General features: G+C 36.3%; 1 protein-coding gene across 8 annotated transcripts in view; it reads right to left on the bottom strand.

Moving 5' to 3' along the window:
* TIA1 (TIA1 cytotoxic granule associated RNA binding protein) overlaps positions 1–23,988 on the bottom strand; it is a 29,483-nt gene extending 5,495 nt beyond the window's left edge. For 2 of the 8 annotated variants that reach the window (XM_059943051.1, XM_059943052.1), the window contains exons 1-10: positions 23,691–23,988; positions 15,426–15,522; positions 12,313–12,411; positions 11,750–11,804; positions 11,547–11,579; positions 10,316–10,403; positions 7,020–7,095; positions 1,122–1,230; positions 639–734; positions 449–533 (exon numbers count right to left, since the gene is read on the bottom strand). In XM_059943051.1, coding sequence (XP_059799034.1) covers positions 449–533; positions 639–734; positions 1,122–1,230; positions 7,020–7,095; positions 10,316–10,403; positions 11,547–11,579; positions 11,750–11,804; positions 12,313–12,411; positions 15,426–15,522; positions 23,691–23,716 — 764 coding nt within the window. In that variant the 5' untranslated portion in view covers positions 23,717–23,988. The other 6 variants (XM_059943053.1, XM_059943055.1, XM_059943059.1 and 3 more) reach the window with 5 other exon arrangements.
* Between the last annotated feature and the right edge of the window lie 2,430 nt (positions 23,989–26,418).

Raw genomic sequence — 26,418 nt, 5'->3', positions numbered from 1 at the left:
CATATTAAGAATTACCAATATAAATTGTTTAGTATACATATAGCTGATTCACTTTGTTATACAGCAGAAACTAACACAACATTGTAAAGCAATTATACTCCAATAAAGATGTTAAAAATAGTTTAAAGTGCTTATGAATAAAACCTATTTTTAAAAATCAAACTGAGCCTGAAGTATAACAGGAAGTTAATATAAAAGAATCAATAAAATGGAATATTTTCACTTTTTTTCCCCTTCAAAGATCTTATAGTTCTGGGGAAACTTCTTTTAATAGAATGTTTTATTTGCCTTGTGTTGGAAGGAGGGAGCTATTAAAAAAGTGGCAAATATGATAAACACTAGAGAAATTTCTATTTCTTTATAACCAAAGTAAATTTTAAAGAAAACCACTAAGTTAAATGTTCAAAAATGATCTGGGGGGAAACGTTTTTTTAAAAACCACCCTTACCGAACAAAAGAATATCCTTTATCTGGAAAGACTCGAATTTCCATTATTTGCCCAAATGGCGAAAAAGTCTGACGCATTAGTTGTTCTGTTAGACAAAAAACAAAAACAACCTGCATTAAAATCCTACAAATACCAAGCCTTTTAGTTTAAAAATTAATCTCAAGATGCCACATAGGTAAAGCCCCCATACCTGTTAGCCCAGAAGTGACACCTCCACAATATACAGTACAGTTGCTTGGACTAGACTGATTTACGACCTCATCATATGATAGCTGTTTGGTGTTTGCTGGGGAGGAAAAATTTAATATTTTTAATTCATTAAATAAAATGTTCAGAAAGAGTAAAGCAACATTAACTACACTACTGTAATGGTAATATTTACCTTGATCAAAATGCTTGTTTAATACATATTACATTTGATTGAGGATTAAACCTCCCCCAAGAATGTCTAAAAATTACTCAATATTCTCTATTTAATAGGAGACTTGACATTAGAGATATAATTTATTATTTATAATTACAAAAATGAAAACTAAGTACATTTTTGAACAGTAGTCTTGATTTGCTTCTCATCTATTTCTGCAATAAGTCTCCGGGAACAGCTCTAACATTTAAAATCTAGTGTATTTTCCTCCAAAATTCCACATTTCCTTTTCTTCTCCAATTCACCTACACTCATATGTACTCTTTGGAGCTGGAGGCTTTCGGGTTGCCCAGTTAGTTCTGATTTGTCTTCCACCAAGCCACTGGCCACCCATCTGTTGAATGGCGTTTTCAGCATCCTGTTCCACACAACATTAGAAATGACAAAGAAGCCACTATTAGTTGACGTTAAACAATTGTTAGCAATAGAGAAAACTCATGGTTGCTTTTCACAAATGTTTTTTTAATGAAATGCTTTGTGAAATACACAATATATGACAGCTTTCCTAAAACACAATGGTGCTTTTAAACTGTCTTTCTTTTACCTGGATATCAGACTTTGGGAATGTTAATCACCTGAAAGACTCGAGCCCAAAAGCCCTTATGAGGTAGCCGTTGTAAAGTTCATGGAACAACCCATACTATTATGGATGAAAATTGCACTTTATACAATCCAACATGCTTTTAATGACAGTGGTTTCTCATTCATCTTACAAGTAAATACTGAACAGCTATCATGTTCTAGACAGCAGGTTAAGTGCTAGGGAAACGTTGGTCAATGAGGTAGACATGGTCTCTGCTGCCATAGAACTTACATTCTTTTGCGGGGGACAAATAAAGTAATTACAGAGTGTGGTAAATGCCATGACAGAAACAAAAGGTTGAGAGAGAGAATATCCCATGCTGAGATACAGGCATGGGAATCTACTTTAGAGCAGCATGATTAGGGAAGGTCTCTGAAATGACATTTAAGCTGAAGTAGAGAGGAAGAGGAGCTAGAAAAGTCAAAACACCAGGGTGTTCCTGGTAGAGGGAAAAGCACTGCAAGGTGTGTTAAGGCAGGAAAGTATTTGGTACGCATCTTAAAGAAGCATGCGAAAGATGACTAGTTTTACTGGAATCTAGTGTGCAAAAAAGGAAAAGTGCCAGAGGAAAAAACTGATTATTTTAAGAAAGATTATCATGATTCGATTTATGTTTTAAGAAGGCCATTCTTATGTTTTAAGAAGGAGAACAGTTTGGGGAGATAGTAAAAGGAAAAAGACACTTTATGAGACTAATGCAATATCCAGATTAAAAAAAAAGTCGGTGACCAGGACTAATGCAGTAGCAGTGGATGTAATCTAAAGGAAGAGTCAAGAGAACTGGTGGGGAGGGATGTGCACAGTAAGTCAAAGGGGAGGAATCAAAGATAATTCCTAGGTTTTGCCTGGGCAGTAGGGAGGACAGTGCTAGCATTAATGGAAATGAGAAGCCTGGGAGGGAGGAGGGCAACAAGTTTGAGGAAGAAACAAAGACGATTTAAGACACATTAAGTTTGAGATATCTGTAAGACATCCAAATGAAGACCATTTGTTAGTAAGTGTGAAGTAAACGGAGCTGGAGATATAAGATTCAGAGTCATGAAGAAAGACTAGAGAGAAAAGAAAGCATCCTGGGATAGAGTCCTGAAAAACAGCAAAATCTGAAATCTGGGTAAAGGAGAGATCACTAGCTAAGGTGACTAAGAAGGAATAGCCAGTGATGAAGGAAGAAACCCTCAAAAATCTGTCAGAGTCAAGCAAGCAGAAGTCAAGAGATGAACTTGAAAAGGGTAGTGCTGGTATAGAGTAAGAACAAAAGCCACCTTGAGAGTAGACTGAAAGGGACTTCCCTGATGGCGCAGTGGTTAAGAATCTGCCTGCCAATGCAGCGGACATGGGTTCGAGCCCTGGTCCGGGAAGATCCCACGTGCCACGGAGCAACTAAGCCCGTGCGCCACAACTACTGAGGCTGCACTCTAGAGCCTGCACACCTAGAGCCCGCAAGCCACAACTACTGAGCCCGCGCACCTACAGCCCATGGTGTGCAACAAGAGAAGCCACCGCAGTGAAAAGCCCGCGCACTGCAACGAAGAGTAGCCCCCGCTCGCTGCAACTGGAGAAAGCCCGCACACAGCAACAAAGACCCAACGCAGCCAAAAATAAATAAATATACAAAAAAATAAATAAACTTATTAAAAAAAAGAGTAGAGTGAAAAGTAGATGGGATTCAGCTTTGGTTTGCATATGTCAAATGTCAGCTTAAACCAGCACAAAAGAACAGGCAAACTAAAAGCTGTTCTTGAGACACAAAAAGGAAATGCATATTCTTAAAAAAGAAACAAATATTGCTTACCACACTAACAAGTCTGAACTCCATACAATGTTTAATTACTGTTGTGGGTTGAACTGTGTCCCTTAAATTTATATGAAGTTCTATCTACTCTGCCCCATAACTGTGAATGTGACCTTATTTGGAAATAGGGTCTTTGCAGATGTATTAGTTAAGATGAGGTCAATACAAATTAGGGTGGGCCCTTTAAGAAGGGCCGTTTTAAGAAGAGGAGACGCTAACGTGGACACACACAGAGGGAAGAAGGCCATGTAAAGACCAAGGCAGAGACTGGAGTGATGCAGCTACAAGCCAAGGATACCAAGACTGCCAGTCACTGCCAGAAACTAAGAAGACGGAAAGAAGGATTCTTCCACAGTCTTCTGATGGAACATGGCCATGATAACAACTTGATTTTGGACTTCTATCCTCCAGAACTTTGAAAGAATACATTTTTGTTGTTTTAAGTCATTCAGCTACTTTGATACAGCAGCCCTAGAAAACAAATACAATTACCTGCTCACAGAAGAGGGAAAATTTTTTCTGTGGGGTGTATGTGTATCGTGAGTGGGAGACAAAGAAGTGGAAGAATATGCAAACAACTCTTTTGAGAAGTTGGATTCTGAATTATTAAGAGAAATGGGGATATAGATAAGGAAGGGATATGGGGTTAAGTTTATTAAGAGATACCAGAACATGTTTTTTGGTTGATGGGAATGATTCAGTGAAGAGGGAAAGACTGATGACACAGGACTAAAGAACAAGCAGAGCACATATTATACAATTCCATTTATAAAAAATGTTTGGAACAGGGAAATCTATATAGACAGAAGGCAAATTTAATAGTTGCTCAAGGCTGAGGGGAGAGGGTGTAGAAGAAAAAAGCTAGTGACTGCTAATGAGTATGTAGTTTCTTTTCAGGGTCATGAAAATATTCTAAAATTGTGGTGATAGCTGCATAACTTTGTGAATATTCTAAAAACCAATGAGTCATATACCTTAAATGAGTGGATTTTATGGTATGTGAATTATATCTCAATAAAGCTTTAGTCGGGAAAAAAACCAGAATAACCACGTGATCAAAGTCCTTAAAAAGGATGGCGTGGTGGGACCCCAATCATAAGTGATTTGGTCTTTTACAGGACCTTTCCTCCACTGTAATAGGAGGAAAAGGGAGAAGGTGAGTGCATTTAATGTAGGTTTGGTGGTTGAAAGCTCAGGGAATTCCTGTATGATAGCTTCTATTTTCTCAGCTGAAGCTCAGGGTGGTGATGGAGAAAAGAGTGAGGAATATCCGAGGAGAAATGAGGGGGCATGAAATAGTTATCAAAGAACAGGAAATCAAATTTGCTAGAGAAATATAGGTTTGCAAAGACAGTAACATGTACTCATCTAATGTGTGACCATTAAATTAGAAGAAAAACCATTGACTCAGTTTTTCTCTAGCAATACTCAATTACTTCAGAGTAGGCAGAGAGGCTATGTTCAACCAGTACTGGAGTTTGCCTAGCACACACAACACAGGAAGAGGCAAGGGAGCCAGGGGTAATTTCAATCAGCGCTGTGGCACTGAGAATGCCTACCAATCACATATCCCAAATGTACAGAAACTGAAATATAAATTTGGGAAGATCACGTTAAATCACTTACTCAAAGTTACACCTATCATATGATGATTGTCAGGATTACAATCCATCTCTGGCTAACTCCAGAGGCCACACACAGACATCATTTGCTATCTGACTTTCATACTAAATATGCATTAAATAGTGACTTTGATATAGCAGGGGTATATATTCCATAATCTCAAATGGAAAAAATGAGCTCTTAGTCAACCCAAAGCCCTCAACCTATTTCCCCAAGTAGCACAAGACACTAATATCCTATTTATCAATCCTTTAAGGAACTCATATTAATTGTGGCTATCAATCCATTATATGAGGTATTTTTCTACCTTTCCTAAATATTATGCTGTGATTAACAGTAAAGCTTTGAGAACCAGCTACATTCTCATAGTTTTTATTTTCTTATCTCATCTTATACTTGGTAGATGGGACACATACATGACGGAGCTTTTACCCCTTCACCTCTCAATATGCTTTACCATGTGCAACTTTTTTCTAATATACAGATTTTTCCTGACCTCTTAGGCTAACCTACTTCTTAGAAGACATTTTCACTTCATGAGAGGAAGATGATAGCTATACATTTAAACAATGTGATTGCAAGATATGATGTTACTGTGCAAACAGCGGACATACCATTACAGTGCATTCTACCCTCTTTTGCCTTAACTTACAAGCCATGTAAACATTTTTAGGGCAGATTTTTTTATTTGAAAAGTAAATTTGGGGCAAAATAGTTGCAAGCTGACTGCTATAGCAAGTATCTGGATAGTAAGAGTTCATAGGGAGGAATAACCAAACAGTTTCAATGTAAGCAGACACAGGAACTAGAAAAAAACAAGACAATTTGACACTATTTGGCATAACTGCGAACGGGTGTATTTTTAAAAGACTCAGAATGATGCTCATAAATTTGACCTGAAGTCATCAAGAAATGATATCTATTTCAAATACTCCATTTACTAAAGTAAGAAAATCCTTTCTAAAATACATTTTATATTATCAAAAATTTTAATGGCTCATTCTAAGGTACTCTTACACAGAAAGTACAATATTTTTGTAGTAACTGTTGGCAAACAACAGTCGTAACATAGAGGCAATACAATAAAATCTAAGGTTAATGAAACTTTAGTGTATACTCCAAGATTAGTGCATTAAATTCTCCTACCATCCATCCCTATATTTTTAGAAATGTGATATCTCTGCATTTAATTGTTTGGAACCTTGAGTTATCACACTAAAAAAATTACTTATTTGAATTTGTAAATATTTATAAGGTTCAAACTTCAAACAGTACAGTACAGATAGAAGCCTCCTGCCCTGCTGCCCATCTGCCTAACTCTCATTACCTACCCTCCAAACAGGAAACCCTACAAGTTTCTTATTATCCCTGAAGGGGGAAAAGAAATCACACACACACACACACACACACACACACACACACACACACACACACACTCCCTTCTTTTTTACACAAAAGAGCTTTTTCACCTGACAATATACCATGGAAATCTTTCCATAACCAGTACTTACAGAGCTTCCTCATTCATTTTCTTTTTTGTAAACAACAGCACAGTATTATATTGTATGGAGAACATACCAAAGATTTTATCCAGCCGTCACACTACATATGAGCCTTTTCCTTCTTTATACCCTCCTTTCACCTCTCATTTGACAAAATGCGCTATCCTTCCTTTTCTCTGCAAAACCCAGAAATTTCAAGTCCATGCAAATTCATGTTCAGTAATGTTTACTGAATGAAGGAAATGATGAGACATTTTCAAATACATTGACATACAATTTTAAGAAAGGTTCCCACCCACTGGAACATTTTATTAGCTACTTTTGAATTACCATGGGAATATGAAACAGGGACGTAATGAATTAAATATATAAATGAGATTATCAATATCTAACTTTGGCTGATGATTTAAACACCTCTACTTTCTATATTCTGAAAACATTTTATCAGTAGTTTGCATGCATCAGGTGCTAAATAAATGCTGACTAAATGACCAAACAGGAGAAAAAAGATATCCTCTAGTAAGGGTATTAATTATCAGTGAAGTGAACAAATGGCAGATGAGGAAAATGATTAACAATCGAAACAGAATGAATATTTTTATCCTTTACTCTTAAAGCACTACACATGCACTTTTTATTTAGCTCACCCATTTGTTGAAAAAGGAGACAAAGCCATATCCCTTAGACTTTCCTGTTGCCATGTCTTTTACCACTCGGGCATCTCTGAAATCAGAAACAATCGGAAGTTTAGGTTTGCAAACTCTCCTCTGGATATCAAGTGAGAATTTCATACACAACTCATTTTCATGTTTCATCTTCATTAAAACGAACCGTTAATGTAAATTCACCTTTTATTCTATAAAATTTATCATGTATTAGCAAATGAGGCTTAATTTTATAAACATGCAAATCAATAACTTCTTAAATATACATGTATACATTGTACAGAAACTGCCTCCCACTTCAAAAAATTTTTTAAATTTTAAATATTAAGCATGGTAAAAGCAGCTATTCACATGAATTTTACTTAACTTATAGGGTTCACAGGCACACTAAATGAATGGCTTTCTTTAACCATGCAATTTATAATTTGCTATTTGATACTATATACTTACTACCTAATCATTAAAAAATTAAAATAGAAAACTGGAAACTAAAAGAATGAAAAAGTTGTATATTCCCTAAATTAATTAAATTTTTTCATTTTCTCAGATCAGTTCATACCCCCCTTCCGGACTATGGGTAAATTTTGAGAACTTGACTTTTCAGAAACGTTAAATCATTGAAGAAAAATACTAGACACACACTTTAGTTTTATACTATATAAGAGAAGATTTTATACTAAATTCTAAAATAGCAATCATATAAGATTGATTGGAAACTATAAGATATAAAAGCAAAATTTTAAAAAGTCAGAAAGTAAAAAAGCACGCCAACATTTATCCACTGTGAACCGTAGCTTGTAGTTAGCCAGGGCAATTCTGTCCATTCTTCAGAGATACTCTGCAAAATAACCAGAGCCCTATTATTTGAGATTGAGTAAAAAACCCAGCCATGATAGCTAAAACTCCATACCTCAAAAAATTGGACTCAAATTGTGCTTCACAGGCAATCTGCTTTTAAGTTAGCCAGGTATGTCACAATGCTTGTTCTCTCAGGACACATGAACAAAACAGGCACTTTTACAACAAAAACCCAAGTCAGAAAGCCATGCAATATAATTTTATATTAAAGTATACATAAGCATATTTTGATCAATTTAGGAGTGATTTATTAAGTGTTTAGGGTCAAAATGACAAAGAGGTGAAGGTGAAAGGGGAAAACTAATGCAAGCCACTTCTTAATATGTAAAAATACTTATTAAAATTATCTGTATGGTACACATGCATTTAATTTGTAGCTGATTCATTTCTATAGCAAAATTTGTTAGACTACCCTAAACTCAAGGAACAGGAAAAGTTTAAGCTATATAAATTAGGGAAAGAAAGTACTGTATTTTATATACTAAATATTTTAATAGGCCAACATTTACTACACACCTTTTATAAATCAAGCACTGTTGTAGGATCTCTACAGGGAATACCTGACTATCATGAGAACCTTTCAATATATATATTTATCAACTTATCTCCTTTAATTGAAAAAAATCAGGAAATGATGCTACCAACTGAAAATGGTTCCTTCAAATTTAGAAACACTGACTCTTTGGGTAGCCTAAAACTTAGACATCATCTCGACTGAAAATTATAAAACTTAAAGGCCTTACCAAGAAAAAATGATATATACATCAGTAATCATAGTTGACTCTAAGAAAATCTACAGACTATAATTATGATACCAACATATTTAACAAAAAGAAATTATTGATCCTTGATTAAAAAGTAATGATATTACTAAAATTTGAATGTCATTTAACTTAAACTCACCAATTGTTAAACAATCTTTATCTACTGCCAAACTAAAATTCCCATGCTTTCAGAAAAGCTACTGCAATCAAAATCGAAACATTTAATAAAATAGCATTTAATCTGTTAAAATGTTAGAAAAGCCTTTTCTTTTTAAAGGTAAGTTTCAGGGAATGTTAGCCTTGAAATATATTTAATTCTTACTTATATCTGAAAGGATTCTCTAAGGAAGAAGCAGCAAAGATCTATATCAGAGTTCTTTATCTTTTATGGTCCTGTGACTAATCTGAAAATAGGATAAAACTTACAAAGATACTCCACACCAAAATGAAAACAAGCATAAAATTTTGCATACAGAGATTTATAGAAACTTTGAGAGGCCAAAGGTTAATAAGACCTTTCCAATCTAGATATTTGAAAGCCAGCTAAAAAGCCAGCTAACCATAATCAAAGCCCTAAAACAGATTAAAAGGAACAGTCAAGAAATTAGAACTTTATTTTCCTGAAGTCAGTTCTAAGAGACAAAGAAAAATGTCACCTAACAGAAGAGTCCACTTGTAAACCCTAATCGTGTGACTGCCTTTAAAGTTGGCCCCTTACTTATGGTCATTCCTTGGTCACTGTGCATTTTCATCCTCCTACCAATGAACTAAAACTCTTCAAATGAAAACTTCCAAAATTCAACACCAATACCACCAGCTTTTACTGTCCAGTCTCCTTCTCATCTCTGCTGTTGGTCTGTTCATCAAACCAAACCAAAGCTAACATTTCCTTTTTCCTACTCTTCTAGCTGGAATAACAATAATAAAGCAACGAGAAACTCTAAAAATGTTGTTTTCTAAATTCAATGATTACTTCTAAGAACGTGCAATCATCAACTTATTATTCTTACTCCATTACAGGCATGCTTTTCAAAATATAAAGTTCTTTTATGATGAATACTCCTTGAGTGAGCTTTTTATAAAAGGCCTAAACTATACAATTAATAACAAATGCAAGCAAGACAGTGCTTCACAAAACACTAAAAGGCATTATTATTATTGTTAATAGCAACAACAACAACAACAAAAGGATAGATACCCGGGAATTAACATTTAATAACTGCGTTTTAGATTGAATTGTTAAGGTTTCTTTTTGTTAAAATATATTAACAGAAAATGCATGGTATCATAGAAGTGCCAAAGGGTCTAAGTTCCTTAGTCATAGCACAAGTTCACTAAAGATTATGACCAAGCTAGCAAGACACTCATATAAGAAACAATATGCACAACAGCACATTTGTCTCTTAAAAGCTAATGCTAATTGAAAAAGACTTCTAAGATAATTGAAGACCAAAGATTTATTTATCAATGGGAAAAAAATCTTTGGCTGTTAACTGCTTGAATAGTCTCTAAACAGTACACTTATTCAAGTGAATATTAATACATCACATTCAAGTGTTAAAATTAATGTCCAAAATTCACAATAGATTTTCAAATTACTTCTACGTAAGATTGTTTCTAATATAAAGCATTTAAAATTTATCTTCTGTTACTTACGATATTCTTCCAAATGGTGCAAAAGCAGCTTTTATGTCTTCAGTTGTAATTTCTGGACTGAGATCACCAACAAAGACATGGAAATGATCTTATAAGGGGAAGGAAGGGGAAGTGAAAAGAAAAACATAATTTTAGAATTTTAAAAAATGCTAAAATCTATTCAGTAAAGTATTCTTAAAATAATTTATGGATTATAGTAAAGTATAACACTATCCTATACCTAGACAAATCCTATCAGTTTTAAACATAATGAATCAAGGTGACAATACAGGAAAGATTCTCCTAAGGACTGTGATATATCTAATGGGAAACTGACAGTTATATTTCTACTTATAGCCAATTATTATACTGGCCTAAGACAATAAACTAATAATAATAAGTTTTGCAAAAAATATATATAAATATTTATGACTTCATTACCATTCTAATAGTACTTATTTACATTTATTCAGTTTACCTATGTGATATACTTGGTTTAACCATATTTTGTGAAGAACAATCAAAGAAATACCTTGCATTGCAACAGTTTGATGTTAAAGTATTTGACAGTTTTCTCAAAAGCCAACAGTTTTGGTTGCCCAGACATTACACCATTCAGTTTATGTGAATCCATGTGCAAGTGAACTAAGACTGAAGGCAACAGAATGAAAACAGTAATCCCTTCACTTTATATCAGAGCCATTAAAAAAGCACTGGAGAGAAAAAAACGTTCCCATATGTGAAGTTTTCTTAAAAAGACAATGCTCAAAAAAAAAGAAACACTTTAAAAATACAAAATAGTTGGATCAACACTTTAAATGGACATATATATCAATTCTGACAAAGTATATTTGGAAAGAAAAGTTACCCCTATTTGGCAGGCCTTAAGCAACATATTGGGTTGCCATTTGGGAAACACAGTTTCAGGAGCAACTCAAGCAATCAGAAGATCTGGTATGAAGCACAGATCATGACCTCAAGGAAACAGGGTATCCTGCCCTTCAGTGGTGAAAGTATTTCTAAGGCATCAGCTGCTACCAATGGGGATCAGAGAACTTAAAATACCACCAAAGTAGTGGACAAACCACACTTGGTCAACAGTGGGAAAAAGGGGGAAAAATATTGCCAGAGAGACAAATAGAAATACGACCCCTCCCTCCCCGCTCCCCCCAGTATCAAACAAAAAAACTTCAGGTGGTTAGTGAATACCCTTTCAAGAGATTTCATTTTATGTTTAAGAAGATACAATTACCTTGTGAACGCTGTGTGCTGACAACGGTACTACCTGATGACAAAGATTAGATTTGTTCTTAAATTTATTAACACAAACACATTCAATCATATCTTAGGATAACGATCAAAACATTACTGCAAATGTATGATGTTTATATGCTTTACAATAAAACTACTATGTACAATAAACACAAAAGTTCAAAGAGTATAAAATATACTTACTGCTTGTATCTTTCTTTTGACTGCTGGGGGTTGTTGCCCAATTCACTTTGACTTCCTAAAAAAATTTTTCTACATTTATACTCCATAAAAATAAAGGTAATAATCAGATATTACAAGATTTGCATCTATGAACACATAGGTATATGTTTGAGAGGAAGCATTCAAACTTTCTGGTCAAAATTTCAATACTTATTTTTTAACGTACACTTATGCAAATAATGTTAACAAATCCTAACTATACATACTTCTTTGTTAACATTCAACTAACCTTTCTAAAGTACCAATAAATTTTTTTTCTTTTATTCTTCCCCATTAGTATCCAATGTTCCTAGATCTTTCATCAAAGCTTGAATAATTCAACAAATGTCTTAGTATTTACCATGTGCAAGGCACCATGAAGAATACTAACATAAACATACCCTCTAAACGCTTTATCCCAGCTTCTTAATATTAATGTGATCATTTTCTGTAAAGCGAATACAATGCTTCTAAAAAGGAAACAAAACCGTATACAACTTAGAATTTTCCAGTGCAAGTCACCTTCTTTAATTATGACAGCTTACCTTACCCATTATCTTCCGCCCATTCATAGCAGCTAGTGCTGCAGCTGCATGACGATGCTCGTAAAACTCCACAAAACAATATGGATCATTTCCAGCTGTCTGTTGAAGAAGAAACACAAAAGCCAATTTTAAGTTTTATACTCCCAATACCTTAAAACTATACAAAGTTTTATACATCTCAGTATCAGGCCATGGAGAATGAAGGGTCTTTTCTGCAAATAAATGTTTCGATAAGGCAGTAAACACTAAAAAATGAACTATTTTTATAGAAAGCGATCTTCTTCAACAGCTTATACTATACTACTATATATAATTTAATCTTTTATTAATGACTAAGTGTTCTAATTAACCTTCTTAAACCTGTTACTAAAATGTAAGTAAACAGGCTCTGAAAACTGAAGAGGTTCTCTGGTAAGTAAAGTTTTAGAATAGGTTTTAGAATGTGGACTTTCTGACATCAAAATTTTTGCCTGCTTAAAAATCTTTTAAAAATAAAAATTCTCGGGAATTCCCTGGCAGTCCAGTGGTTAGGACTCTGTGCTTCCACTGCAAGGGGCCCAGGTTCAATCCCTGGTCAGGGAACTAAGATCCCACAAGCCGCCGTGCGGCCAAAAAAGAAAAAAAAAACCTCTCTCCTCTTTTCTACTGGTGTTCCAAGTAGTTGAGGTCTGATGACAGGTGAAGCCTGGATGTTTTCTGATAAATTAAAGCAGCAGAAAAAAAACCCAATATTTTACACCCATCAGTACAAAATACCAAATGACTTTTTAATTCTTTCCATAATCTCCTAAGCAGAACTGTTAAAATAAGAAACTAATTGAAAAGACTAGGATGATAACAGAAGAAAGAAATATGCCATTTTGTTTCAAGCACAATTAACAGTTAAAAAAAGTCACTGGCAATGATTTTAAAGAATTTTAGAGCAAGGAGGCAACCACAAAATTGATGACATTGAAACTATCCATTATTTTATTTTAAAAACATTAGAGAATATAAAAATGTTTTTAAAATTGTATAATCAAACTAATGCTATATTTAATGGGAATTCTATTACCAAGATCAATGCTGACAGGCATCAGAATGTGGTTAGAAAAGTGGCTTACACCTAAGAGTAGGACAATCAAATAAATAAGAATGTTCATTTTACTTAATTTGTACCCAGAAAAAAAAAAAAACTACTTTTTAGATTAAAAAAAAATTCTAAGCATATACATTATCAGCCTTTATACTCTAGGGAGTATAAAATTCCTAAATATGAACATCAGTGCATCAATGTGAATAGACTGGAATTTAGACTTTAATAATAATAAAATAATGATAAGGAGGAGGAGAAGGAATAGTTAATCTAAGCCTCTGAGTGACCAAAATCCAAAATTTATACAAAGTGGCAGAGGTAACCTAGCTAGCCTTTTTTGTAGGTCCAGCAGTCATTAACATTTTGCCTAGTGATCTTTAATAGGCAAATATCTAGAAAGACCCAGACACAGAGAGAATAGCAGCCTACAGACCTATAGAGAGAATAGATCAATCTGGGTTTACATCCTTGCTTTGCCCCATTTCTGTATATATTAAATAGGAAGGGCTTCCCTGGTGGCGCAGTGGTTAAGAATCTGCCTGCCAATGCAGGGGACATGGGTTCGAGCCCTGGTCCAGGAAGATCCCACATGCCGCGGAGCAACTAAGCCCGTGCGCCACAACTACTGAGCCTGCGCTCTAGAGCCCGTGAGCCACAACTACTGAAGCCCGTGTGCCTAGAGCCCATGCTCCGCAACAAGAGAAGCTACCGCAATGAGAAGCCCGCACACTGCAACGAAGAGTAGTCCCCACCTGCCTCAACTAGAGAAAGCCGTGCACAGCAACAAAGAACCAAAGCAGCCAAAAGTAAATAAATAAAATAAAATAATAAAAAAAAGGAATAACATCTGCTTTGTAATGTTTCTATTGAGCATTTGTGATAAGGCATTAGCATTAAAATAACAGGCAGTAGGCATTCCATAAATGCTATCACTAAGATAAGGAAGGAGCCCCGAAATGAATGATTGGTTTTAAATTCTCCATCATAGTCCCCTATCTCTCCCTCTTGTCTTTCTCTAAGGGTACAGAAATCTTTTCTTCTTTATCCAAAGGCATACAGATATTAAATGTGATAAGAAAACACTTTAGAAGAGTGTAAAGGACAAAAAACATCTGTTGAATCCATCTATATTATATGTAGGTGACCCTACCACATTAGGAGAAAGTTTTTTTTTTTTGGTTTTTGGCTGCACCCTGCGCCAGATGAGATCTTAATTCCCTGACCAGGGATCGAACTGGCATTGGAAGGCAGAGTCTTAACCACTGGACCACCAGGGAAATCCCAGGAGAAAGGTTTGACATTTTAAAATCTGAGACAACAAACCAAAGCCAACTGGCTAAATAATTATTTTTAAAAATACCAAGTAAAAAAAAGTTAAACTGAAATACAATAGAAGAGGAAGTAGTAGATACAGACACATATGATTTTCTTTCCTGGAGAAAAGAAAACCAAAAGTTTAAAGGTAGGAGAGACCAGGGATAAAAGGATTTCTCTTTAGCACTGTTTTTCTCATCAAAAGAATTTTAAGGTGCCTTTTAACACACATTATGACTCAGGAATAATACCAATTAGATGAGTGAATCCTATGTTTTTTCTATACATTAAGGTCTGATGGATGGGCACTGCCACAATACAAGAAAAACTTGCATCATGACCTTCAAAATTAAGTTAAAAACACTTTCACAGTATCAAAGTCTATTATTTTTTTTACCCAATTTCCCATTTTAATTGTAATAACTGAATTTCTAGTTTAGCCAATCAACTGATATCACATATAAAACAAACAATTCTGATGCCTCAATACACTTTAAAACAAGAGCCCACATATAGTTGTCATCTGCTTTAGACATGATTAGTACCATTCTCTTCTTTACTTTGTGGCCAAAATGGATTCATTACAAATTTACTAAAACCCCTATGAATTTAGACTGTATAAACCAATTTAAGAGTTCCTGGAAGTAATGGATTTAAATAATGTATCATGGACAACCTCAAAGAAAAGAAAAAAAAGAAAGTTAACTAAGTAAAATACCCTTACATCCATAATCATTTTGCAGTTTTTACAAGGTCCAATCTGGCTAAAGAGCTGGAGAATTAAAGCTTCTGTCACATCTCGGGAAAGGTTACCAACGTATCTGAAACACAAAGAAAAACAATTCATCATTTTAAATTTGCTTCTTTTTTATCAGTTCCTAAAGTTGATTACTGGAGAGTGAATATGGGGAATAGGTAGATCTTTGGGATCTACTATTTGGGATCTACTATTTGGGAACTTTTTAAAAGTTTGTGAAAACTTCAAAATCTCTTTCAAAACATATGGAAGATACGTTACTTGCAAATATATTAATGAGACACTGTTAGCAGAGGGGAAGCTAGTGTGTGTCTGTGTTTTTATTCAAGGTTGTACAAATAAAACCTGTTGCTTGTTTCTAAGTTTCTAGGCTTACCTTAGGAAGATATGCTTAAAATCTCTCAAATGAATCATTAAATATGTAGAACATTTTATACAATCGATCCTGGAAAGCTTTGCAATTATTTCTACTTCTACAGTATTACTGAGAACATTAAATTTTCTTCAATTTTTAATTCACATGATTTCCCTAAAACTGTCCAATTTAGGTATACTTAGGTATACTTAGGTATGCTTACACAGTAAACATATTTTTGAAAAATCATGGATAAATCACTTATCAGGTATTGTACATGCTCACAAAAGAATCGGAAACCTTTCAATGGGAAACCTTTCAATGGGAAACCTTCCACTGATCAGTGATAATAGAAAGGGAGTAGAAAGAGTCTAGGAGAGACTTTTAACAGATAATATGAAGTGGTGACTAACAAACTTAATTAGTGTAAATAATGTATTATAAGACCACATGACTGGGATGATCCTTACTTTTTCTGGGGGAAGGGGGATGATCCTTATTTAAAGGGTTTATAAATAATGGGATTTTAAAATGAGATTACCTCCAGACATGTTAGAGTTAGAGGTTTATTACTTCTGAAATCAGAGAATGTTGTCTCCCAACAACTGTAGTTTCTCATTCTTCTGCTAAGAATCCTTCAGGGAATGTGATGAAAGGTATGGCCTCTCTCCCCAGAAAAATAAACATCTATACATGCCAGAAAGTGTGGATTCAATTCCTTCCTTCCATTTACCCATTCAACAGAATATTGAATGCTTACTGTGAAGGCACAGGTATAGGTTAAAATGGCAAAGGGAGAAGTGCTGAGTCTTAAGGAACAATGAACAATTCCTTTATAGAAAAATGCTAGTCAATAAATGTAGACAGAGAGCATTAAATTAGCAATGTGTAAGCCCGACTGAAAAACTGACTCAGGCATGAACCATTAATGGATATAAAACTATTAGGTGAAAGGTTGGTAAGAAAATGGATATTTGCAGGGTGCCTAAGTTATCACATAGATCACTTAACAACTGCAAACGGAAAACCCACCTTAAAAGTGAGAGCTTTTGGCCACTTTGACCCAGTGTTCAAACTTTAAATCATTTTATGGATAAACAATGAGACATTGTGTGTACAATATGAATTATATATCATCATCTATGAAGTATTCAAATCAGAAATATCGAATTGACTCTAGCTAAGCTTAAATTTAGATCTAAGTTTACAGGATATTGGGCATATAAAACAATTACACAAATCCAGATGTGGGATATTATATAAGGCGACTTATTTGATTATCTTCAAAAGATTGTCCTAAAACAAAGTAAAAAGAGGGGAAGACTGTTTTTGATTAAGAGGGACTTAAAAGACACTGACAACCTAATACAATGAATAATCCTTGACTGAATTCTAGATTAGGGTTGGGGGGGGCAATAGCTTTTTCTTACAGAATTCTAATTAATAAATGTAGAAGAAATGAGAGAAATCACCATTAAAACACCTTAGTAATAATCGCTACTGGCAAGAATTCTTTGATACACCTCCCTCTCTGAAGTGAAGCTTAATTTCCCTCTCCTTGAGGGTCGGCTACTCTTAGTGACTCAATTCTAACTGACAGAGTATGTCGAGAAAAATAGTAGTCAGTGTACAGTGGAGAAACAGTACCCTTCAAAAGTGCCACAGTAATGAAAGATATCTCCTTACATATTACAGGAAAGAGACATGACAACTGAACACAATGTGGTATCTTGGATTAGATCCTGGAATAGAAAAAGGACATTAGTGGCATGGGGAAATGGTAATAAAATTTGTAGTTAACAGTACTGTACCAATGTTAATTTCTTAGTTGTGATAACTATATCATGGTTATATAAGTAAGATGTTAACATTAAGAGAAGCTGGGTGAAGGTCAAATGAGAACTCTGTACTATCTCTGCAACTCTTCTGTATCTATTCTTACCCGACTCTTGTGCCTATAAGAAATCCTAAGGATTGCATATGTCTAAATGAAAAAAATGGCTCTTCTGAAAATTTAATTCTAACATCTGCTTTGCTAAAGGTAGATAATCTAGTGACAAGTTGAACAGTATTTAGGGAACCCGGAGTCTATCATTTACTCTTTGCAAAACTTTAAGATTTTCTCAGAAATATTTTCTAAGTGATTTACGTAGTTTGAAGATAGCTAATAATAAAAGATACTTTAAAAAGCACTAAGGTCTGTATGGCCTTTACATTTGTTTATTTAATGTGGCCTGCTATATACTATATGTTCCAGGAGGCTTTATCAATTAACTCTACACAGAGCTGTTTAGAGAAAGTCTCTTCAGAGGAAGTTACACAACAACTTGCTCTCAACCTTCGACACCTTTACAATAAACTACAAGTAACATATATACTTGTAGTTCATTCCCATTTTTATATAAAAATGTTTCTTTAGTTGTCCCATACTTTGTCACATACTATTCTGTTTCTGAAGTGAAAGGATTTCCTCTTAACAGCATGGATTTAAGTTACCTGTGTAACAGATTTTTTTTTTTTAGGCTGCCAAATATCTTCCTGTTTTTAGAGAAATCCTCACCCTGTGGCAAAGCCTGACTCCTCTTCAGAAGATGAAAAGGCTAAATATGGTTATATAGTCTCCCTTGCATGTGATCTGGGCTAGCTCAATTACAGATACCAGTCCTGAACACAGAAGACAAAGATAGGGGTGAAAGAAGCAGAGGCTGAAGAGAATCCACTTTGGTGGCAAACAGCCGCAGAGTTCCATGCCCAGTGAAAGTGGAAGCTGTAGTATCAGGTCCTCAGTAGGTGTGGCAGTAGTATCCTTTCTGGGATGGTCTGTGGCTTGATTAGGACTGTAGGCCTGACAGTTAGTTGTCTCTCTTTCCTGAACATTTTCTAAGCCAGGTTCCATAACCTTCCTGCAAATTCTGGGAGTGTCCAATATCTTTTTAAACAAATTCCTTTTATGCCTGAATTTTTTTGCAGCTTGCGTTTAAGAAAATTCTGAGTGATACAAAAACTGATACTGGAGCAGTTGTAAGCCAAGATTCCCTGTCACAATGTCAACTGGACTACTAAACAAAAATGTAAATTTCTTACATTTATGTAGTTTTAACTTTTCAAGATGCTTTTTATTCAAGAACGTTAAAATATCCCTTTCTATGTGTTCCATGAACTTTTTGTTAACAGCATAGACTGAAGTATCCCATGTTGATATTTATTATATCACCTCTGAGATCATGTACCAATCTTGTGCAGAACTAGAAAGTAAACATCCTCCTTGGGCAACTGGATAAAATATGAGTATAGACTGTGTATTAGTTAACAATGCTGACTCCTTAATATGTAGTCTCCTTAATATGAAAATTATATTGCCGTTACATAAGAGAATGCCCCTGTTCTTAGATGTATTTAGCCCCTAAGTGTCATGATGTCTTCTCAAATGGTTCAGCAAATTTGGCTAACTATTAGCAATTGGTAAAGCCACATGAAAGTTATCTAAGTCTACAACATACTATTTTTGCTACTTTTCCATAGGTTTTAAATTTTTCAAAATAAAAAGCTTCCTGAGGGAATTCCTTGGTGGTCCAGTGGGTAAGACCCCGTGCTCCCAATGCAGGGGCCCTGGGTTCAATCCCTGGTCGAGGAACTAGATCCCACATGCATCCGCAACTAAGAAATCTACATGCTACAGCAAAGATCCCGCATACAGTAAAAATAAAAAATAAAAAATAAATAAATCTAAAAAAAAGCTTCCTGAGAAAATTCAATGGAAAATGTCATCAATGCTAGTGAAAACTTGACAGTTCTGGGATAGGATTTCATGTCAATTTAATATATATTTTAAAGGCTGATATTAAGTTCAAACAGTTATAACATTGGAATCCAAAACATTTTAAATATTCATTTTGATTAGTACAGCTCTAGAAAATTTAAGCTACAAAGAAAAATTTACAAGGCAGAATGCTGTATTGGGTTTGTTATGAGCCACAATCGTTGTATAAAAATGCAGACTTTAAAAAAAAAAATGCAGAGTTTGATATGAGGCCTCTGAAAATCTGAGTGAAAAACATGAATACATTTTAATCGAATGATAAATTTTGTAAGAGTAGATTTTTATTTTCATTCATACTATATATCTACTATCTAGAACCCTGCCTGGAATATTTAAGTGCTCTATAAATATTTGTCAAAGAGGTAACTGTACTCTCTCAGAATTACTTTTGAACATTTGCAATTTGCTAGGGAATTAACCCATTTTGCCTGAGTCACTCTAGTTCAGGGGGAAAAGGTGTACGTCTCCTACTAATTATGAAATTATGACAAGAGTATATTATATGTCACAGGGAATACAGTCAATATTTTCTAAAATAACTATAAATGGAGTATAACATTTAAGAATTGTGAATCACTATACTGTACACCTGTAACTTATATAACATTGTACATCAACTATATTCAATTAAAAAAAAATTATGTATGACAGTAAATGTTTGTTGTACATAATACAAATACTATATACCAGCATCATAACCTTACTATTTTTTTTAAATTAATTTATTTATTTATGGCTGTGTTGGGTCTTCGTTTCTGTGCGAGGGTTTTCTCTAGTTGCGGCAAGCGGGGGCCACTCTTCATCGCGGTGCGCGGGCCTCTCTTGTTGCGGAGCACAGGCTCCAGAGCAGGAGCGCAGGCTCAGTAGCTGTGGCTCACGGGCCTAGTCGCTCCGCGGCATGTGGGATCTTCCCAGACCAGGGCTCGAACCCGTGTCCCCTGCATTGGCAGGCAGACTCTCAACCACTGCGCCACCAGGGAAGCCCCAACCTTACTATTATTTAACAACTGTCTACTCTTCACAAAGGACACTCTGTTGCGTGATAGCTGAAACCCTCTTATTTTATCAGCTAGCACCTCCTTCACTTGGAGATCAGACCATATGCAGCCAGCCAACTCTTGGTACTCCCAGGGGATTGGTTCCTGGACCTGCCCCCTCCCATGGTTACCAAAACCCATGGATGCTCAGGTTTCTTACAACTGGCCCACCATATCTGAGGGTTCCACTTCAGTGGATACAGAGGGCCAACTGTACATAAACCAGTCTGAACGGAAGTATCTAACACTATGCCCAGAAGACTTATTAATAAGATATCCATGCTCTCAGGACAGTTCTCGTTTTTAATTATATTTTACAACAAACTAACATTCTAGATGGCTGATAATTACGCATTTGCAAATTAAAGTTATTGCCGACTTCACTCTCATATTCAACATCCAAACCACTGGCAAGTCTCTATTTTCAAAACATTTCCGGAATCAAACCACTTCTCACAATACGGTTGACCCTTGAACAACATGGGTTTGAACTCCGTGGATCCACTTATACACATGGAATTTTTTCACTAAATATGTACTACATGATCCACGGTTGGTTGAATCCACAGAAGCAGAGGTCTGACTGTAAAAGTTATACATGGATTTTTGACTGCTTGAGGGCTGGAGCTCCTAACCCTTGCATTGTCCAAGGGTCAACTGTACGTTTCCAGAGTACTGCTGACAAGAAATTGAATACTGGCAGTCTCTAACAAGGCACTGCTGAACACTCATTTGTGGCAAAGGAAGGCACTTCCTCTGAGCCATTCAGGTACACAGGTAATACTGAAATTCAGACTGTATCTTACCCTCAAGAATGAGTAAAATCTTGATTCACTGCTTGAAACTGTACCAGTTTTTAAAACAAATTTATTGATCACTTACCATGGACCAGACATTGCTAAGAACATATTAAAAGCCTCTGACTCCCAAGGTTTTTCAAACAAACATTTTATATTAAAAATAGAAACATTGCTGGGAAAAATTAGGGATGAGCACCTACTCATATTTAATCAAGATTGGTCTGACTGGAAGAATGGGAGTTTTGGTTGAGAAAGGTAGAAGCGAGGGAGGGGATAATAGGAAATGTTAAAGCATGGACTACTTTGGGGAAAAGATTTTTGGATGGGGTGTTCTAGTAAAGCATACAAAGCAAAATTAGTCATGAATGTAAGTGTCAAGAGTTGAGGACAGCAGAGTTGCAGGATGATGAACAAAAGGGTATATGACTTGGGATGAGTTACTTAAATTCTAAGCTTAGCTTTTCCTCAGCTGTAAAATGGACCCATTTACTGCAGAATTCTGATGAGGATTACACAAGCTCATAAAGCACTTAACAGAGAACACATGGCAAACGGTAAGTATTCAATAAATAAATAATAAATAATTTAAAATAAATAAATAAATAAAACTTCATTAATTCTCCTGCAATGGTTGGTCCCCTGTGCCCAAGCTAGTACTGCTTGCTTTTGTAGACTGGCCTGGGAAAGCTTAAGTTGTCTTCATTATTTGATACTCCCAAATCAACGTACTAAAAAGGTTAAGTTCTTGGATTATTTTTGGCAGTTTCTGAAATTAAAAATTTCAAAATAAGAATCTTAAAGACATTATAAAAGATGAGTTCTTAATCCAATATGCTGCTGGCTATCATACTTCTAGCGAAGAGGCAAGAGGGAAAAAAGGTTTCCATAAACTCTATGGGGCTGATTTTTTAGGGAGTATTCATCTACAGATACAATCTTTCAAAAGACAAAAGTCATGCGCTAATTGCTGCATCCTATTAAAAAGACACATAATGTAACTAACATTATGAGATAAACTATCAAAAGTTTACCTATTCATTAAGAAAACAAGTGACTATATTTCTCATATAGATTACAAAACTGAAACTATTTTGGTGGCGAAAAAAATAATTGATTACGTTGTACTTCGTAACAACTGTGATATCCAGAGAGTTGCAAAAAGAAACCTAAGAGTGTATTTTTATTGCCTTGAGTTCTCAAACTGCCAGTATTCTAAGAACAAAAACAAAAAAGCTACGTCAAAAACTCATCGGGCTTCTTCTTCTTTTCGAGAAAAGCAACAAAGGCAGGATCACCTCAGCGGATAATATTTCGAAAAAAACAAAGGAGAGGGGGCGGGGAGAGCAACACGACAAAGAAAAGATCCCAAACTAAGATCACTTAACACTAAGTCTAAAAATTCTCAGAGGTGACTAAATATGTTAAGGTACTTATCAATTGTTGCTTCATTAAAAACTCCCCGCTCCTTCAACGACATGTCAATCAGAAAAGTAGCAAGCGACGACAAAAATGCATTATATCCACTTCCCCTCAGTTGATATATACCTCCGGGGTCGAGTTCCATTTTTAAAAAGCAGTTTCAAAATCCTTAAGGGGTCCGATTTGGGGCTTTTTGATCGGGGGAGGGGGTGCCACAGAAGGAAAGCCACAGAGAAGTTCAAGAAAAAACATTTGGCTTTTATCCAGTTGGCAACTGCGAGAATAAAGTTTAAGTCCCTGAAAATCAGTATAAGCATTTTCAAGACAAAAATTCTTATCAACGAAAGACAATGAAAGAAAGAGTTTCTAGAGAAAATGAAAGTAAAATGAAAGTGAGACGGCCGTAAAAATCAAAAGAGGTTAATCGAGAAGCGGGAGAGGGGGATGGGGGGAGAGAAGAAAAGCGTAGAACAAAAAGGCTAGCCGAGTTCTAAAAACGGGTTTGAATGAAAATCTTTTCTCCACGCCTAAGACCACAGAGGGCCCGGGACGAGGCCAAAAGCCACGCTGTGGGGTAGTTACGGTGTAGGGACTAATTTAGAGGGCTGAGCCCCGTCTCCGTCCATCTCGTCCCCTCACAGCCCGGGTCTCGGTCCCTAGGCATCCCGGTGAGCGCTAAGGAGAGGAACCCATGATATCGCGGCGTCCGCGGGGAACAATAGGCTGGGGAGAGGCGCAGAGCCGAAGCTTCGCTCCGGGACCAACACCATCCCGCCCCCCTCATCGCTGCCCCAGACTCACAGAGTCTTAGGCATTTCGTCCTCCATGGCTGCTGCTGTCGCGGCGGCGCCTCCGGGTCCAGCTCTCTACCCTTTACTACCTCACAAATCTTTCGAGCTGCTATGTCTGTGAAATAGCGGGGTTTCTCGGCCGACCAGAGGTTACTCCGCCCCCTGCTTCGGCGGCAATTACACTAAACCACCCGGCCCAGCGCGAACAATGAAGCCCCAACACAAGATGGCGGCGAGCCGGGAGCCTTGGAGCAGCCAGCGAAGTGACCCGGGCCGCGCAGGCGCAGAAGAATCTTGCACTTTCAACCTTCTGGCCGCCAGGCTGCACCTCAGTCCTTATATTCACTCGTTGCGCAGCCGCTCTTCCAGCGACGCTCGTGGATGTCTCAGACTGCGCAGGCGTAAAGGTTAACTAGTTCATGACTTGAGTAAACTTTTTTGAATTCCACCTCCAGATTCGAATGTGTCAACAGTAATTTATAGTGAAATATAAATCTTCATGGAAATGAAAAGTAGTGTTTCCAGAAGAAGAAAGATTATAAAAATTATTTAAGGGAAGGACAAAAGCTAGATGCGCCGCCCGGGAATCGAACCCGGGTCGCAAGAATGGGAATCTTGCATGATACCACTACTCCAGCGGCGCTCACGGAAAGTGCTGTTGCTGAAATGCTTTAGGATTACGTACAAGCAAACGTTTATTCCCGGAAGATTTGTTTATTTATTTAAAAATAAAAGTTAATTGAGAGTCCATATAATCTGTTACTTTTCATATAAGAAATTATTTCTTTTCTCTCATTCCGATACAGTTGAATGGATGTTCCTGCTTTTTCTGTACGGAAAAAATCTCATTAAAAAAAATTTTTTTTTTTTAACTTAAAAGAGTTTCAAGGGACTTCCCTGGAGGTGCAGTGGCGGGACTCGGCGCTTCCACTGCAGGGGGCTTGGGTCCCATCCCTGATCAGGGAAATAAAACCCGCAAGCCACACAGCGCGGCCAAAAAACAAAAAGTTTCATTAAGAATTTGTCTTCTTCATATATACACTACCAAATGTAAAACCGATAGCTAGTGGGAAGCAGTCGCATAGCACAGGGAGATCAGCTCGGTGTTTTGTGACCACCTAGAGGGGTGGGATAGGGAGGGCAGGAGAGAGGGAGAAGCAAGAGGGAAGAGATATGGGGATATATGTATATGTATAGCTGATTCACTTTATTATAAAGCAGAAAGTAACACACCATTGTAAAGCAATTATACTCCAATAAAGATGTTAAAAGAATTTGTCTTCTTGGTGTTAACCAAATTTTTGAGAGCCTGGAATGTATTTCTAGATCTTAGCGGAATTTTTCTTTATATTTGAATTTCCTTGGTATATTCAATGTATACTGGAAAATATTTAAGAAATAGTTATTTAATGCAAATAGGTCCCAAGAATTCTAAAACCAACTGACTCAGAATATATACAAATTTCAACCCTCTTCCAGGGAAGCAGAAAAATTAGGGCTCTGAAATGTACTTCAGTATACTCATTATGTATTTTGTATTGCATTTTATAAGTTATGTAAAAGTTTTTAAACATTGGAAAATGTACATGCCCCAAAATGTGGTGTTTTCTTTGGACTAGTTCCTTTAGACTTCGATACTTTTGGATAACCATTTTTAGAATTGTCTTTAGAATCTGGTGCACATTCTTGGGATTTTATTCAAAGATATCAAATATTAGTCTTTTGGGGATGAATAAGACAAATGTTAATAGGGGATAGTATTTTAAAACAACTTTTTGAGATGTAATTCACATAACATACATTTCTTCCATTTAAAATATACAGTTTGGGAGTTCCCTGGTTGCCTAATGGTTAGGATTCCGGGCTTTCATTACCACAGCCTGGGTTCAACCCCTGGTCGTGGAATTGAAATCCCCCAAACTGGCAGCCAAAAAGCAAAAAAAAAAAAAAAAAAGGAAAAAAATGTATAAAGATAGAACGTACAGTTCAGTGGTTTTTTTAGTGTAATCACAGAGATGTGCAACCATCTCTATAATCAGTTTTAGAACATTTTTCACCCCCCAAAAAATGAAACACTTACCAATTAGAAGTCACTTCCTGTTCCCCATTCCACCCCTCACCACAACCCACTAATCTTCTGTCTCTACAGATTTGTCTATTCTGGACATTATATTGTCCATGAAAAATTTGATTAATAGTCAATCTAAGAAAAAAATAGAGAATTTTATTTGAGCCAACCTGAGGATTATAGCCCGGGAGACAGTCTTTCAGAAAGCTCTGAAGGGCTTCCCTGGTTGCGCAGTGGTTAAGAATCTGCCTGCCAATGCAGGGGACATGGGTTTGAGCCCTGGTCTGGGAAGATCCCACATGCCGCGGAGCAGCTGGGCCCGTGCGCCACAACTACTGAGCCTGCGCGTCTGGAGCCTATGCTCTGCAACGGGAGAGGCCGCGACAGTGAGAGGCCCGCGCACCGCGATGAAGAGTGGCCACCGCTCGCCGCAACTGGAGAAAGCCCTCGCACAGAAACGAAGACCCAACACAGTCAAAATAAATAAATAAATTTATTAAAAAAAAAAAAAAAAAAAAAAAAAAAAAAAAAAAAAAAAAAAGAAAGCTCTGAAGACTCTTCTGCCCATTAGAAGTTAATGCACAGGGCCGCCCGAGGCTGCTGCCGGTCAGGTGAGCTCCGGTCTGTCTGCGCTGCGGCAGGGAGGCTGCCGGATCAGCGAACCAAACCA

The sequence above is a fragment of the Balaenoptera ricei genome, chromosome 13 (genome assembly GCF_028023285.1).
Source record: "Balaenoptera ricei isolate mBalRic1 chromosome 13, mBalRic1.hap2, whole genome shotgun sequence".
NCBI classification, from domain to species: Eukaryota; Metazoa; Chordata; class Mammalia; order Artiodactyla; family Balaenopteridae; genus Balaenoptera; species Balaenoptera ricei.
Note: the sequence above shows the minus strand (reverse complement) of the source record. Positions and strands in the feature narration are given on the sequence as shown.